The sequence below is a fragment of the Danio rerio genome, chromosome 5 (assembly GCF_052040795.2).
Source record: "Danio rerio strain M-AB ecotype USA chromosome 5, GRCz13ab, whole genome shotgun sequence".
In the NCBI taxonomy this organism is placed as follows: Eukaryota; Metazoa; Chordata; class Actinopteri; order Cypriniformes; family Danionidae; genus Danio; species Danio rerio.
Genome location: NC_141025.1, coordinates 66760393 through 66778879, shown reverse-complemented (window position 1 = coordinate 66778879; position 18487 = coordinate 66760393). Strand labels below are relative to the sequence as shown.

The 18487-nt window shown below is 36.4% G+C and overlaps 1 protein-coding gene across 1 annotated transcript in view; it reads right to left on the bottom strand.

Annotated features, from left to right (window-relative positions):
• dtx2 (deltex 2, E3 ubiquitin ligase) overlaps positions 1 to 17177 on the bottom strand; it is a gene marked incomplete in the record, with an annotated part of 61013 nt that extends 43836 nt beyond the window's left edge. The window contains 3 exon segments of the mRNA NM_001127307.3: positions 3416 to 3474; positions 10198 to 10789; positions 16343 to 17177. Coding sequence (NP_001120779.3) covers positions 3416 to 3474; positions 10198 to 10789; positions 16343 to 16664 — 973 coding nt within the window.
• Between the last annotated feature and the right edge of the window lie 1310 nt (positions 17178 to 18487).

Here is an 18487-nt window from a genome sequence, read left to right as displayed (position 1 = left end):
GACCTGTGTCTCATGTGGTTGCCCATTAATGGCTTAACTTAACAAAGTTGTCTGACACCCTTGCTCTAAATGTTTCCTAGTGTATCATCAGCATGACAATGTCACGACTGTTGGTGGAGGCTGTGGATTAACGGTAATACCGTTGTATGTATATAACATTCACTTTCATGCACAGATTGTTTCACTTCATAAGATCTCAGTGTATCATTAGGATCATAATTATTCATTTTCTTTTGTCTGTATATGATTTTTAAATAAACTGTCAAAGTGCTGGTAGCTGCTGACTTGATTTTTATGAACCACCAAGAACAAGGGTTAAACTAAAATCCTCTGAAATATTGTACTGGAGAAAAATCCTTATCAGGAAGTTTAGGGAATGAAGAGAGACTTGTCAGTTTGGTCGAACCCTTTTATTAATGCATTAATTAGAATTGTATATAATGCTTTCATCCATTTGGAATACACAGGTTTAAGAAATTCATAAACATAAGTGAATGCATATTTGTCAGTCACACATAAATTTCATTGCATTTGAGTGATCGCTTTCAAAATGAATTCTTTCAACTTGCTTTGAATCACTATAAATGTGTTCACAGTTAAAAACAATTGAATGCATTTCATTAAAATGTGTGGACATGTTAGATGTATTGTTGGCTCTGGAATATTCAACATTTACTTAATATATATGAGATTTAAACAATCTGGATTCATTATTTTCCTTCAGCTTAGCCCCTTATTTATCAGGGGTCGCCACAGCGGAATGAACCGACAACTATTCTGGCATATGTTTTACGCAGCGGATGCTTTTCCAGTCGCAACCCAGTACTGTGTAGAGCAAATGCATGGAAATTTAAATGCAAATCTTAACATGTTGCATCTAAAATTAGTTGAATTTAACTTGCTTATAATCACCATAAATGTGTTCACTGTTAAAACTATTGAATTTACATTTAATTAAAAGCTTTGAGCATGTTAGAAGTGTGGTTGGCTGTGGAATATACAATGTTCAGTTAAAATATTTGAGATTTAAACCAACAGGATTCATTCATGTTAAAAATATAATACTGCTCATAGAGTATTCACATTTTATTAGTACCATTACAGTAATCTTACACTACAGTTTCTTATTCTTTTGTCACTAGTTTTGACAATGTATGACTGATAGTGGTGTATCAGATCACAAATCTCACAGTTCGGGTCACATTATGTTTTTTTTTGGATCGGACCATTTTTCAGGGCAGCTAAAAAAGGGGAGGAGAAAAATGTCATTTGCTTTCCATTTATTACAGAAACAGTACTGCAAACACTTTTGGTTTTAAAAAACAGAACGTAGAACCTGTAATTTTATTAAAAATAGAATGAAGAAATAATCAGCTGAATAAAAATTAATTGTGAAATACTCAGTACTAAAAAATTCACTACTGTTACCGCTAAATGTAGAAATATATTATTATAATTTGTACAACCCATATTTATTTTACTCTCATTTTCAACAAATGATTCAGTTATTCACTCATAAAACTTCATGTTTCATTGCTAGAGGGATCATTTTTGAAGAATTATTCAGTGGCATATTTTTGATTGCTGGTTGTCGCCACTTATTGGTTAAATAATGTAACTGCTGCCTACAACTTTCATTTTGAAGCGTCAAGTTAAACGTATATGATGGTGATTTAAATCATTACCATAAACAACAGTAGTTTTATCTAAACTATAAACTGTTATCCCAGTACTTATGTGTTATTTCACTGTTTGCATCTTCATGACTAACTCAAAAGACTAAAGACTAAATCTCTTTCTAGATTTTTGCGGTTTTCAAACACAGATTTGAATGCAGCGATTTGAAGGATTAATAAACATATGCAAATCACCATCATTTATAATTTATGTTGCGTGGGTGTTAATCGTGCAGCTTACAGTGAATGCATTAATGCAGGCTAAACAAGTAGTGCCAGAAAACCACCCCAGACTCATTCTAGAAACGTAGCCAAGCGGACATTTCTGGAGGCTGCGAAATATGTCCCGGGAGATACGTATTTGTTTTCACTAATCCACGAGAGGGCGATGTGTGAGTTTTTTCACGTCTCAAACGCCTATCGGGAGCGCGCCATTCGCACCCACGCTGTTCTCGCATAAAAAGCCGTCGGAGGCCACTGTCGAGAGACCGTCTGTCCAACTGACTGACTGACCGAATGGCTGAACAATTTACTGGGCGGCCGGCCAATCGGCCGAACCAGCCACCTTCCTCCTCCTCCTTCTTCCCTTTACCCCAGCGACGATTTACAAAAGCCATCCAGAAAAAGAAAAGCCCTTATCCGATTTTGACCGCGTTTTCGAACCTGGTCGTCGCCGCAGCCGGCTCCACCTCCTCCGGGCCTCCGCTCCACCAACGTAAAACGACAAATTAACCGGACAAACTGGTTGTGGCGGGAAAGCCCTCCACACAGAGGTGAGCCGCCCCGTATCGTTCGTTTGAAAAAACGAAATGCGGCCATACGTACCTGGGCCTCCAGAAACGTCCGCGGGGCTACGTTTTCAAAATGAGCTTGGGTTGCAGAAAACATATTTAATAATCTTAGAAGCCCGCCACATCTCGAATAACTTACCACAACTGCTTCTGTGATCATTATATTTTACCAGAAAGACTAAATGCTTTTATACATGTGATTTAAATGACGCAAGAGGCAATCATACGAAATTTAGGATTATACTACAGGTAAAAAAATGTATTATTCTGCAGGTCACGTGTATTCCAAACCATGGGTTGTGATCTGTTACACCCCTAATGACTGACAAATATCTATTTATCCAAGTTTATCTTACAAAGCGAATTGATGTCAATATTACACACAAATCTTAAAATATAGCCCTAAATATATTTATATTTAATTCAAGTGTGCACATATCACTTCAAATCAAGACCCACCAAAAACTCAGCCAAGTGAAAACTAAATTAGAAATGTCACTTCTCTCCAAACCTGTCTCTCTGTTCCCTAAATGCCTCGTTCATCTTCATGCCGCAGCTGTCAGCTTTAAGAACAACAGATATCCAACATCCCCAGACACGCGCCATTAACCTGAAACTTGTTGAAAGGCAAGCTCTTTGGAGACACACCAAACTCAAAAAACTCACACGCGGGTGACTCAGTGAAGCTGCTAATGTCATAAAGCGATTTGTGACACAAGACAAAAATATCAATACAGCGCAAGTCTGTGGCGTGAATACACTAGTGTCAAGTTCACTCAAGAAGCTAACATGACTATCACTGCTCTGGGAAACGCTTGTGGTTCAAACTGACACTCCCAAGAAACAGTTTCAGGGATGATGAGGAGGAGGTGGAAGAGGACAGCCCAGTGCATCACTATGAGGATTTTCTTTGGTGTGTTTGGCATGTGTGATGGGTGAGTGTTGTACCTGCCAGTGCCGAGTTCACACTACTGGATCCGTTCATGTGGAGAGGGATGGTGGGGATGCTGCGGAGACAGAAACATACACACTTTAATGCGTACAAGACTAAACCTTTTCTCACATTACAACAGGTGTGTCCTGTTCTTGGTTGAGACTGTTGCCCATGACCTAGTAAAGACAAAATGAAAGCAAGATAGTTAACAAGGAAATTCCCAAGCTCTCTCAAGGTGTGGTGTAATTCATACCATGTCATCTGATGTCTTATATAAACAGCTCAGTTTCTAAGGTTTAAAAAGGTTTAGATTTTGAAGAAATTGATACTTTAATTCAGCAACGATGAATCAAGTGACAATGGAAAAGAATATTGTTGCAGGATTACTTCTTCAACTAAAGGACGTTCTTTCAAACTTTATATCTGAAGAATTCTAAAGAATATATATGAGTTTTTTCAGGACATTATAAGGCAGCTTGATTACTTTGACAATGACGCTAAAACTCAGCAATCACAGAAATGAATTACATTTGAAATAAAAACAAAACTCTTTAATGGTGTAAGAGAATGCATTGTAATGCTGCGATCACATCAGACATGGATAAAGTGTCAAGCGTGAGTGATTTACATGTTAAGTCAATGCAAAGATGTAAATAGGCATCCTGCAATTGAGGCGGCTCGTATGACCAGTTTTGGACGAATAAAGCGGTGCAAGTTGAGCATTTTGTGAATAACACAAATTGCTCAAGTTGGATAATCTAAATTCAGCCCTACTTTTGCTTAAACACTGGGATTTCATGACACACACAAAAAAAACACAATTTTTAAAATGAAAACTCATTCTCATGTTTGAAAATTCCACGGGTCAAGAAATAGGCAGAATTTCTAATATTTTTCCTCAACCTCTACTGAAAAATACTCACTTTGGCACTTAAAGTCTGACATTAAGACATTTTCCAAGCTGACAAAACGCAGGTTAGGCCGGATGTTCAAATGCTGGCCAAAAATGGGCTAGTTTTACAAATATTAAGAGTTTGTAACTCAACAAATAAAGTACTTAAAGTTACTCGTAAGTGCTTGTTAAAGTTAGTACTTTGTTAAACTATCAATTTGATGCTAAAGTGCTTTGTTTTTAATTGAAAGTACTAAAAGAACATCATCGGTAATGTGGTTATTAGCATGAAATGAATGAATGAAAATAAAAAAGTAAATCCCTCTTTCGAGCTAATTTAACACTAGCATCTAATCTTCACTTAAAGGGATAGTTCACCCAAAAATGAAAATTACCTCCTTATTTATTATCCATCCTATGGTATTAAACATTTTTAGTTTGTTTCTTCTGTTCAACAAAAAAGGAGCTATCTTGAAGAAACCCATTGACATTGAGTAGGAAAAAACTACTATGGAAGTCAATTGGTCCCAAAAAAACAGCATTTTTTCCAAAATATCTTATATTGTGTTCAACAGAAGAAAGAAAGTCAAATAAATTTTGAACAAGTGATAGGTGATTAAATGATGACAGGATTTTAAAGAACTGTCCTTTTAAGAACATTTTAGATAAGATAAAAACTATATTTACAGCTTTATCTCAGAAGATTGCTCTGATCTGAAGCAATTATAGGCTGCAGGACATTCCCACAGTGATCTGAGAATCTCATGACATTACTGGGTGTGATGAGGCTCAATGCCAGAATATTTTCAGCATTCCACATTGTGTGAAACTAGCCAGTGCAAAGTGTGTGGGATGAATTTCACAGCCAAATTTAAACTCAAGTTTAAGAGTTCAATTCAAATCCCTTACTCTGAGTTCTCATCATTTTCTCACCATCAACTAAAGTGGTTCTTTCTTCTCTTGATCACAAAAAAAGATATCTAGAAAAATTATTTTAACCAGTAGCATTTGGCTTTCATGGTAGGAAAAAATATTATAGAAAAATATATTTTTTGTGTGTTTAACATAAAAAAACAAAGAAAAAAAACAACAATTTAAACGACTTTTGAACTAGATTTGAACCTAAAGTTACTGAGACTTTTATTTTAGTATGTTGATTTACTTCCAACTGAAATTGAATATAGAATAGGGGGCGAGGCTTTCTTTCTGCACATCATTCATTCATAGCAAACTAACGGTAAAAGGTGCGTGGTTAAATGTATTGTGGATGAGGCAGTCAAACTGTAATTAACAATGAAAGAAGGCTACTTTGCAAATGTTAGGCTTTAAAAAAAATAGTTTTCCAGCTGATTAACTTGCACATTAATTGTTCACCTGGGTAGAGTTGCACCAGTTGTTCATAAGTTTTCGCTTAAATTGAAACATAAAGTTTACACTAGAGGCTTAGTAACTAGTTAGTTTGTAACTAAATTCGTTTCTTCTTCGGTTGCACCACATGTTCTTAAAGCAAAATGTAGTTAGTAGGTTGTAAGCTCTTCGTAAAGTAATAAGTATTCACATTGAACGGTGTAATATCTAATAAGAAGTCTGTAAATTGATAATAGGATATATAATATACAGGGCTCGAAATTGCGACCATTTTGGTCACATATCCTCCCGAAATTTTATCTATGCGACCTCAAAATATATTTGGGAGCATTTTTGCGAGTGTATAAAATTGTTGTGTGCGACCAGTTTTTACTGCAAAATGTTTACCACATGCGCGGATTGGGTAGACATTCACGCAGAATGCATCTCTAAGCTCTTTGTCTGCACTTGAAACACGAAACGCAGCGCTCAGGAATGGTTTAAAACAGTTGTCATGTCAACTTGCTGCAGTAAACAAAGCCAAGTCCGTAATGCTTGCCCCGCCTTTGCGCTCTTGTTATTGGCCCACCACTGCTCTAGCACTGAACGCGAATGATTGGTTAATATCAGCTGTCAATTACTCAGTCAGTGCCTTCTTGTTTGGGATGACAGAGAAAGCTACTACTAAGATGTGTTTGATATGGGTAGCAACTGAAATCTGCAGGAAGGTGGTCTCCAGGAACAGGGTTGTCCACCCTTGTCATAGTGTATAGTGTGCCATTTGGGATGCAGCTTAAATTTTGTGGTGCAACACAAAAATATTTAGTAGTGTGTATGTTGTAACTTAGTGATCCTTTACCTCACAACAGGGCTACATTTTAACTTATACGCTGCTGGTGTAACTGGCCCCTACAGAATAACAAATGTGCTAGCAAAAAAAAAAACAACTTTTAAGCTCCCTCCAAGTGTTGATCTTTGAACTGGGTTCCTTTTTCAGCAGTAGATTTTAATTTCGGTTTTGATTTTAGCAAAGACTGAGTTCACTTGAGAGTAATCATGAAAAGGTAGTAACCCCAGAAGGTGTACTCTGCGCACATGATAATCATACTGAGAATCTAAGAGACGGATGCAAGTGTAAGCTGACTGAGACAGGTCTAAAAATAGTCATTTCCTGGTTCCCCTTTCAACCCAGTTTACTAGAAAAGAACAATAACTTAAATCTGGGTCTTCCCCTTTCAGACAGCAGAGTAAGGGAGATCTGCACTCCTCCACGTGTCCTAAAGCAGACCTCTACTCCCGCTGATCCACATGGGGTGGAGGATATGACACCATTACACAGAGGAACAGCCAATTATAGAATCAGGACAAAAGGAGGGGATGATCTTTTTCTGCTCTTAAAATTACGATCAGACCAGACTACAAGTATGAATAAGACTATGAATATATCAAGACTGTGAATTAAAATGTGAAGCTTATATTTTTTGTGAATGCACAATTATAGTTACATTAATTTTATCAACGCACAAAATAATTACATTATGAAATACCAAGTAGTTTTACAAATGGTACCATGATAGCTTTGTGGAACTTTCTATATCAAAGATTTGTAAAATCAAGTGCTAACATGATGCATGCTGCAAATGTGGTTCACAAGGGCTAAATACTAGTGTGGCCTATGACTACAAAAAGATTAGACACAATGACAGGAAGGAGAAGAGCACAGAAGCTGACGTAATAAAAACTTTTGACCTTTGGTGTCATCTGAAACTCAGCAGGTCAAACGTCTTGCTTCCTAATTAAAGCCAAAAGCTGGTTGAGTATTTTTAAACTCCTCTCTGGAGTTTGACTTACATTCAGGATTGTGCAAAGTCCTTGGAAAATGTGATTAAAGTAAGTCTCTGCTTTAGAAAAAAAAACAATTGGTGGTATATTTCCACCAGCAAAGTGTTTCAGGTGTGAATTTCTGGCTGATGTTCATTTTTACTGTAGATGGGGTAAATCGGGCTATAAACACAATCGGGAAGTGGAGAAGTCCTGACAAAGTCAACATCAATCCCACTGAGCGATGTAATTGATTTGTTTGTTTACAAATGTAAATCTGTATAAGAGAGTGACTCTTTGTATGAATTAGACACATGCCCATATTAAAAATTCTATATATCAGGAAATTAAAGATGCACAATATTAAGGGCCACTTAAAAAATGTTAATAAAAATGCATATAAAATTTTAGATGGTGTTTACAAATGTTTTTACAGCATACACAAATCTAATAGGCAACCTGGGCCACATTTCAGAAAGGTTAAGTGAAAACTCAGAGTATGTCAACCCTGGAATGAGAGAAACTCTGGATTTTCTGTTTAAAATCACAAGTTTGTCAAACTGGAGAAAGTAGGGTAAGCCTGTCTCTGAAAGAGAGGTAACTATTGCTCAGAGTCAGTTACAGTGGTAACTTACTCTGTGAACCTATTCTGGTAAGAAGCAAGTTTTAATCTCTAAACTAAGTTTCTTTCGGCCTCCTACCCTTTTTTAAAGATGAATTGGTATTTCTCACCTTAGCCTGACATTTTCACCCACCTATTTTTAAGCACATTTTGGACATGCTCAAAAAAAAAAGTTGGTTGATGGAAACACCAAGATGCGCATAACTTTTGAAAATGCACATAAAAACCGCATGTGCATAACTGAGTAGGATAAACTTTTTATTTGATAAGAAAAGATGCGCATAAACTATGATAGAAACATTTTTACTGAAAAAATTCCAGTATGTGTTTTAAAAAACATTATGTGATTTTGTTGTAAGAGATCATGTGATGATAAAAATGTGTGTGAATGGACAAACCAGCAGGCTGAGCACACTGTAAACATCTGTAATGTTGTTTTGGTCATTCTGAAATGCCTTAAACGTTTTAGTATTAGCGTTATTACATTATTAATTACCTCCAGAACTGTCAAGAGCATCTGTTCTCTGCGTCTTATGCCTTCATTGCGTGTTGGCATTGTCTTCTGAGGGGAAAGTCATTTATTAAACGAAGAAAAGATTGACGCAGCTTCTCCTACCGCAGCAAATTCAGTTTTTACTGTTGATATTTGGCGACAGTTAATCAGGAAGTTACAATTTTATTCTCTTTGACTCTTTGGATGGAAAGCTACTTTATTTGCATATCTTTTATGTGATATTACAGTTTTGCACAAAAATTTAATTCGCATTTTTGGATGGAAACAAAGCTATTGCCTACATTTCAGTCACACAAAGAACAAAGTCAAGAGAATAGCTTATCCTTTTTTAAGATATAATTAGCCTAAATTCACTGACCTTCGACAGGGTCATGTTAGTCGTTCTAAAAACAATTTTTAGTACTGTTTACATTCTAAATGTAGGTATGTAGGTAGACACACATGTGCACTTTCACATCTATTAAGAACTCAATTTTAGACATTTTATCTTAAACTGATCAACGCGTGTAAAAGTGGGACCCTTAAACTAAACATTTCCTCTAAACATTAAGTTAAGGTTATATGCATTCTTGTTTCATCAAATTTGCTGTAGAAAATATGCAGTAGCCTAATTAATTTAATTCAATGCAAGTACATCTGAAATAACTTCAAAAATACAGCCAATTCCCCACTTTTTCAAGTGAAAAGTCAATAAACGTTACACATTACATTGCTTATTTTTTTATTATACTTAGATATTTAAATACTTTAAATATTTTAAATGTAAACTTAAGCATTAACTTGAGCAACTGCCAATGCAGTGGTGTTTATGCAGTGCATATTTGCTATAACTTTGCAGGAGCACATCAAGTTCATTCATTCATTCATTTTCTTTTCGGCTTAGTCCCTTTATTAATCTGGGGTCGCTACAGTGGAATGAACAGCCAACTTATCCAGCATATGTTTTACACAGCGGATGCACTTCCAGCTGCAACCAATCACTGGGAAACACCCATACACTCTCATTCACACACATACACTACGGACAATTTTAGCTCATCCAACTCACCTGTACCGCATGTCTTTCTACTTGTGGAGGAAAACCGGAGCACCTGGAGGAAACCCACGTGAACACAGGGAGAACATGCAAACTCCACACTGAAATGCCAACTGGCCCAGCGACCTTTTTGCTGTGAGGCTATTGTGCGACCCACCGCACCACTGTGCTGCCCCACATCAAGTTCAGATGAAGAAAAAAATGCTGACCTCTTTTTTTTCCAGATGTTGTCATAGTGACTGGTAAGTGCTCCATTGAAAATGCCTTTTTATAGTAGCGGTGTTCACGCTTAACCCTGAATTAGTCAACTCAGACTTGATTAACCTAACTCAGATCAACTATTCTAAAACTGAAAACTTCCCGGAGTTTTTAATCTCTCGATAAGTCAACTCAGAGTTCCAGTTTAAACTCCGAGTTAGCTGAACCTCCTAACTGAAACAGGCCCCTGCTATTTTTATATATCTCAAAAAGTTTAATGTTCACAAAAGGCTTGATCTCCAGAACACGACACATTCTTGTGGAAAATATTGATTGAGGTAACATTTGAACTAGGCCTAGTCTTACCTTAAGCCATTTGAATGATGACCAAAATTCTGTGGCGGTCCTGTAGGATGAGGCACTGAAGGTGGGGCGCTCCATGGGCCATTCCATAAGAGGCTTCCCATTGAGAGCGGTCTTCTGGGGTAGGGAGAGTAGGCTGATGATGAAGAGCTGGTTACAGGAAGTCTTCCATGCTGGGTCTGAAGACTAGGCCGAATGGCTTGTCCCGCAGAGAAGGAATGCCGTGACCGGCTCAACATGGGTCCAGCGGTGCTGCTATTGGTCACGCATTGATGACAGGTACAAGCCGGGCCCGAATGAATAACCGACCCAGAGGCGAGGGGATAAGGTACATTGCCTTGCCGTCTGACACGTCTTCTATAGCTGGTGGCCTTGTTGACTTGTTCGAGAGCTCCGAGGTCCACAATGTAGTTGTAGCCATGTGGGCTCAAGTCAGCGGTGGCCTGTCCCGCCTGGTAACTGTGCTCCAGCAAGATGGAGGTTCGTATCTCATACGCCGTCCATCCGCCTTCATCATTAGACCACTCCCAAAGAACACCACTGCCCAGAGCAGAGGACTGTGGGAACAGGGATCTCCGCACAGCACGCATCTTTCCTACAGAGGGCACATCAAAACAAAATCACTGTAGTTAGACAGGATTATATTCAATATATCATGATGATGAATATGCACAATATTGATATCATGGGCACTTCAAAACAGTGAATAATGATTTATTATTGAAACTGTTGTGTGAAAGTATATCCACACTGTTTCTTAACAGCACCAAATGTTTGGAGATTTAATTGGTTAGCTTCATATTTAAAACATGAACATTTTACATGTGAACCTAGCCTAGTAATTGCTGAAATATTAATTGAAAATTGTGGGACTGTTTATAGAGCTATTGTACTTTAACACGGTGTAATAAGACTCCAAATAGTTAATATTTGTTAAACTCAAGATGAAAACTACAAGCAAAGGTTTTTATTAGTGCTGGGCAAAGATAGTGCATCCAAAAAAAGTCTGTTTTGACAATAGGTGTGAGTGTGTGTTGCTTATATTTATTATGTATATGTGACACACACATACATGCACATAAACTAAGGCTGCACAATATTGGAAGAAAACTGGCATTGCAATATTTTATTTCTATGCAAATTGCAATGTTGAGTATAAATTTAACAAATACAATAATAGCTTTTTTGGAAAAAAATTAACTTTTTTTTTTAAATTTTGGATGAAAATAGGATGATTTTGAAGTGGAGCGCATCTGCAATTTAAATGTAATTTTGTCACAACTTAAATAAAAGCATTCTGTTTTTTCTAAGTTATATAATTTTTTCTAGCTCTAAAACTTTAAATATACTTTATTAATTTTTCTTAAAGTTACTCTAAACTGGCTTGAAATGCGTAAACAGTCACAGGGCTTGAAATGATCCATAAGATTTTTGGTAATTTAATGGATACATTTTGCAATTACTCCACAATAAAATATGTTTTTAAGTCCTGCTCAACATTGCACATCCAGTGATGTTGATATTGATGCTGAAATGATTTATTGTGCACTTGTATAACACACATATATATTTTATTTAAATAAAAAAACATTCTCAAATATATCCATGCATGTGTGTATTTATACATAGATAATGAATAGACACAGTGCACACACATATCGCCAAAACCAACTTTTGTTTTGGATGCGATTTATCACAATTAATTTTTGCCCAGCACTACATTTCATTACACATAAAAAAAATGTTAATTTCTCAGTTAATGCCTAATAATGCATTATAATCAAAGTCATAATCTGATAATTGGTTGTAGTATGAATGGAGTTAATAACTAATACAATTCTGTTTTAATATTAACATCGTAACTTCTCTAATCTGTTTTTTTTTCTCACCTGCGATTTTAATCCTTTACTGATATTTACAAATGAAATTGTATTGTGTTTGGTTGAAACATTTGTTTACATGAAACATGTATAGACAAGAAATAGACCAAGTATTATTTGGTTATTATACCAATATTTTACATAAAAGTATCCTTTCTTGCAGTTTAGGTCAATATTGTAACAATACCATACTAGGGCTGCACAATATTATTTTAGCATCGATATCGCAATGTCGGCATTCACAATACTCTCATCGCAGCATCTGTAATGTGGAGATGGGATTATTGCACAGTGTTATTTTACATTTTACATTCTGTTTGATTGTTCAATATCAGGGCTAGGACAAAATATCGATGCTGGTCCAATTGATGTAGCCAAGTATCAATATTTATTTAAAGGTATTTAAAGGTGGCGGTTCTCAGTGTCGGATTGAACACATATCAATGTTGCAATTCCACAAAATATATGTGCTGTTATTAAAATACATCTTATGAATTTTTGAATCATTTTCCCCCCTTAATTTATAAATTTCGTCATATATCGTTGATGGTTTTCTTGTGATATATCACTGTTATTGTGATCTATCATTATTGGGGGCAAAATATAACGATAATATCGTATCGTATTGTATTACTGTTCCAGGACATCTGACTACTTATTTCACTTTTATCTTTGCTCAATATTAGGCCCGTGCACACAGAGATACTTTTTGATCGCGTTTTCCGTCAACGTTTCACGCCTTGTGACTAAATAAAGGGCGTCAATGTGATCGTATACACCAAGGCGCAAAATGCCAGGTGTAAAATCTTCATTTTTTAAAACAAACGCCTCATGCTCAATTTTTTTGTTTTGACGTGCCATGTCACAACCTTCTCCACCAATCATTTTGGAACTTTTTGTTCACGTGCACAGAGCTGCCGAAGTTACAGTAAACAGCACTTTGAGGCGCTCAAGAGCAAAACTGTAAATGCGAGTGCACATTGAAGAAGATGCCCAGAGGCAATATGAACGTAGAGCTGCTTATTGCCCTGGTGAACAAAAATTATTTCTTCATCGCTGGAGCTGGAGTTGCTACTTGAACTATCCATAACAACAAGCGTGTCAACTTTGTCTTCTTCTTCTGTGTTTCAAGCGCGTGTCAGAAGCTTAAAGTTGTGTAGTGCCATCTAGGGTCAAGGAGTGATTTTGCATACTCTTCTGCTCGACTCCAGTGAAAATTGGCTTGGGTTTGAATCCAGAAAAACGCTGACTATAAACGCAAACGAAAAGCGTCCTGGTGTGTACAAGCGTTAACACTTGCAATTTCTTTGATTCACTCCTCTACATGATCATTCCAATCAAGGTTAATGATTTCATTCCAAATAGAGCTATTAAAATCATCTACCGAAACTGTATTAATATCGCAATATACATTGCAGAACAAAAATATTGCGATGTCAGGTTTTTCCAGTATTGTGCAGCCCTATTCTATACACAAAAAACATCTGTTAATGAACAGTTTCTGTATTTTGTGTTTCACAAGTGTTTTTCATTTATCACCGTTCTGAATTGGACTTCGGGATGTTGATCTCTGCTCTGTCGATTTGACGTTGAAAATTAAACTCTACAGGTAAACAAAGTGACTTTCATTATAATATAACATCTAAGAAATAATATATAGCGAAATAAGTCTGTGAAATACCAGAAAATGTACTGGTAGTTAGTAAACAAGGTTTTTGTACCAAAATATACAACAACAACCCAGAAAATGTATCACTTTACACTACTATAAATTTAAAAAATAATTTAAAAATTTGACCTTTTCAAGGTAAAAGATTGGTGGAAGAAAAATCAAGGTCCCATAATGCAATTTAAAAGCACAAATAATCATAAAATATGGAAAACTGCTAATTTACGGATATTTTACCAGTGAATCCCATTCAGCAATTAATCGCAACAAGAAAATGTGATAACAAGATCATCACAGTAATTAGCAAAAGACCATCATTCCAAAAGATATTTACACATTTTTCAACTTATAACAAAGTGCATCTTTTCTAAACACAAATGTGAGAAAGAGCTGTTATTTCACAAATGGAGTACGCTGTGCATCCTGTCGGAATCTGTTAGCTTGTTTCCTGAGATTTGTCACCTCTTTCCTGTTCTTTTCCATAGAGACCACAGGTGTCAGAAGTCATTTAAACACCCACCAAAACAAGTCTAATCTCCAGCTAACAGACAAAATGCTATCTTTTTTAAAACTTTGCATCCATCTATATGAACATATAAAGCCTATGTGTCATACTGCAGCACACTTCACTGCTTTTCCCAGCAGCTTTGATGACCTGTTATCAAGGATGAAGCATAAATACCATACATTTAGAGCAAGTGAATTAATCAGTTTCAGCCAAGATTCACACAGGGCTTCTTTCACTCTGTGGATTTTACAGACTCTTCCTTGACAACACATTTACTTAATCCAAATGAGCAAAAAGCACATTTCCCTAACACTCTCTTAAAGTGCTGTGGCAGTACTAGACAGTAATAACTTCACATATCGTAGTATAACAGTCCAAGACAAGTAAAAATGTATATATTAATATAATTTAATGTTACATTCAAAAAAATATTTTGTTTTGCTCGTTCAACTAATTTAAAATGAGCCGAAACGACATTATTCTTGAGATTTCATTGGGACAACTTAATTTTTTTTATGTTCGACCCACATTAATTTGTTAAAAGTGTTAAATTAATTAATCGATTTGTGTTGGAACAACATGATTGAATTATGTGGAACCCGGCATTTTTTACAGTGTATGAAAGAGGTCTCTACTGCAAAGTTTAAATTATTTTTCTTTGTTTACATTATTAAAAAGTCATTTTTTTAATGCAACACCTTGCAAAGCAATTCTGTTTAATAGATGCATAATAGATGTCTAATAGATCCATCTTAGCTAAATAGGCTGTCAGTGAACATCTAATAGACGTCTAAGAACAGCCCAAAACTAGACTAGTGCTCAAATACACCGATTAGACAGACTCCACACGTGTGCAGTCATTCATTCCTGTGGTTTTGATAATTAGTTTAGGGCCATTCTTAGAGGTCTATTAGATTTTTACTGACAAACCACGTTTGGCAATGTTTTATCTAGCCTTAGATGTCTATTAGACATCTATTAGATCTCATTTTAAACAAAAAAAAAAATGCTTGCCATACGTAAAACATGGATATTAACTTTCACACAATCGTTTTGTAATTCATCACCTGAAGTGATGCTTAAATATGGTCAAATATGATGATTAAAGGGATTGTTTACCCAAAAATTAAAACTAAAATTATAAAAGACTATTTGATTAATCTGTATATTCGATTAGTCATCAAATATGCAGAATAAACAGATCATTAGTCATTCATTTCTGTTTATTTGATGACTAGTCGAATGTTGGCCGATTCTTAGATGTCTATTAGATTTTCACTGACAGGCCAAATTTAGCCTTGTTTTAGCTATCCACATTTCCTCCTGAGTTTCGTGTAATTTCAGGTGTTTCATTTTTAAGTTGTCGACTTTTACTGCAGTTTGGTACTTTCACTTTCATTCTGGAACATTTCATGCATGCGCTCCATGACAAATGAGAAATTGTATGCGAGTATGAACTGCTAGAAGAGTGTTGTTTTATAAATATGATGAGGAAAAATAAACCTCTGCATTTTGTGATGCAGGTGTCTGTGGTCCTTCATTGACTCGAGAGATGCAAAGAATAGTGTGTGTACAGCCATATAGACTATCCTGTCGCAAATTTCACTGAAAGTCCTACATGTTTATATATCTGAACTACACTTCAATAATGCGACTAAATGTCTTAATTTGATTTCTGTTTAGTAAGATTAAGACCTTAATCAAATTAAATTAATCATAAATCTCTGTTTACATGGTAGACAATGCTTTATCAGAGCATTATTGGTGTCCATATTAACACACTGAAGAATTTATTATATTCATTTAGCCTCACATTTACTGTTCCAAGATATTTTAAACGTTTCTTAAAGTAAAATATATTCTGTTTGATGGGAATAGTTTGTTAGACATTTAAAAATAAAACTGTTTTATAGCATTAACATTAATCACAATACGGCGATATTTGTGTGCAAGGTTTTCATACCATCCGAATCTTATACAGGCCCATGTACAGCTACAAGTTTCATAGTACTTGCTTCCATGTACAGCTACAAGTTTCATAGTACTTTTTTGCTGTTATTCATCAGTTTGATGTGTTGAGTACAGACTCACCAGTGTCCTGTCTGAACTGTTTGAGGTTGGGGATGTCGATGATGTAGGAGGACAGGCTGGGGTCTGCCTGAGCCAGACAGATGCTGCTCCCGGCGACCGCTGCCCCTCTCTGGTGCTGGAGGCACTGCTCGATGTAGCTGCTCACCTGTCCGGTGTAGGGCCTCCAGAAGCCCAGATCATCCTGCCATTCCCAAACCACCGCCATCGGCTGAGCTTGTCCGGGCACCCCAGACGAGGTGACAGACGAAGTCGACGGCGAAGCGAAAGACGGTCCGTTTCTAGTTCCACTCCCTCCGGAAGGGAAACTGGAGCCTGTTGCCATTGTGTCTGCTAAGAAATGACCCCAACCGATCTTAAAATAAGCCGGAGTTAAGCAGTGGGGCTGCCTGGCCCAGCTAACAACAACACCACCACCCTTTCAGTTTCACTCGTTTTCCACCCAGCTAACCCGCAGTATCCTATAAGAGATCGCTCGATGTCGTTAAAACTGTGTTTTATTCAGGAGTGAACATTTATTTATCCGCAGATTTGAAGGTAATCCCACTGATGTCGCATCTTCTTTGCTCGGCTGCTGGAGTAGCAGCTTCAGACTAGCCGCGTCTCGCTCTTCTCTTCGCCATTCAGTGCGATGCTGCTCGGCTACCGGGCTCATAAATCGGATTCATGTAAAATAACAGTTGCTGTTAGGTCGGCAGGCGGCTAATGCTGCATGGTCGTGATTTAAAACTCGCCGCTCGGCATGGTTTTTAAAAGTACGCAGTGGTTTGTGACACACTTCCTCTGCTGCGGTGTGTGTTTGTGTCGCTGCTGGTGGATTCCCATAGATACACACTGTGAAGGCAGACACAAACAGCACCCGTCTTGTTGTCGGTATGTTTACATTTTAAATTGTTCAAATATAAAAGCAATGTCGATTTTTTTAAATGACTACTGTCTATTCTTTGTTTATGCTTTGCTATGGTTAACTGCAAAATTTGAATGCTTATCTTTATATTGCGTACGTTGTCAACGGCAGATGGCTTTTATTTTAAAAGCGTAATACACTGACTAATAACAAAATAAAAGTCACGCTGCGTTTTTCTTTGTAGATGACGTTCATAAGTGATTTATTGTGTTACAACCACTGATCTATAATAGAGAAATAATGTTTCTATAAATACATTTTAAATATGGTATTTGTGGTTAAACACAAGAATCCCACTTAAATATCTGTAATACACGAGTTCTCAATTGTACCAAAATATTAGTCAGAATTATTTAATGTGTAATTAAATGTAATTAATGTGTAATAAAACTTTTGTCATGTAAGATCTGAATCCTGAAACTTTAAAAGAATTTGTAATTGTGTCAATGGTAATTGTATTGGTTGTAATGGAAACTGCAAATGTTTCCTGTGAGTCTCTTGTTGCCTGTATGCTTTGTTTTTGTGGTATGTTAAAACTAATAAATCTTATTGGAATACGTTTTTTTGCATTACACTGGAAACCATTACAATTTTCATTACAATAGCCTGTGGTTTACAACGTGTTAATTGTAACCTACCACTGTAAATGAAAACCGTAAAGGTGAAAATGTGTGATACTGTCATCAATCCAGTAGGTGGTGCCAATGCTATCCTGATGTGTCAGGAACATAATCTCCATTCATCTAAACTCCATCTGAAGTTGTTTCTAAATAACTTTAAAATAATTCTCAGTATACGCGTAAAGCTTCAGTGCATAAAATTATAATTACACACACACACATGTTTATGAGGACATTACATGGTCGTAATGTATTATATACTGTAAAAAAACGATTATTATACACCCTACCCCTAAACCCAACTTCAAATGAAACATGACAAACTTTGTAATGTCAAAAGACCCTGTTAAGTATGACTTTAACCGTTTTGATTTACAAGGACACATGTAATGTCCTCATTAACCACCACAACATTGTAATGCCTAGGTCATACAAAAATTTGTCCTCATAAACCACCAAAAACGCGCGCACACACACACACACACACACACACACACACACACACACACACACACACACACACACACACACACACACACACACACTTTAATAAAAATATACTTTTAGTTTAGTATAGCTCTTAGATGACTGTGGTGTACCTTTTTCATACGAAAACTTTAT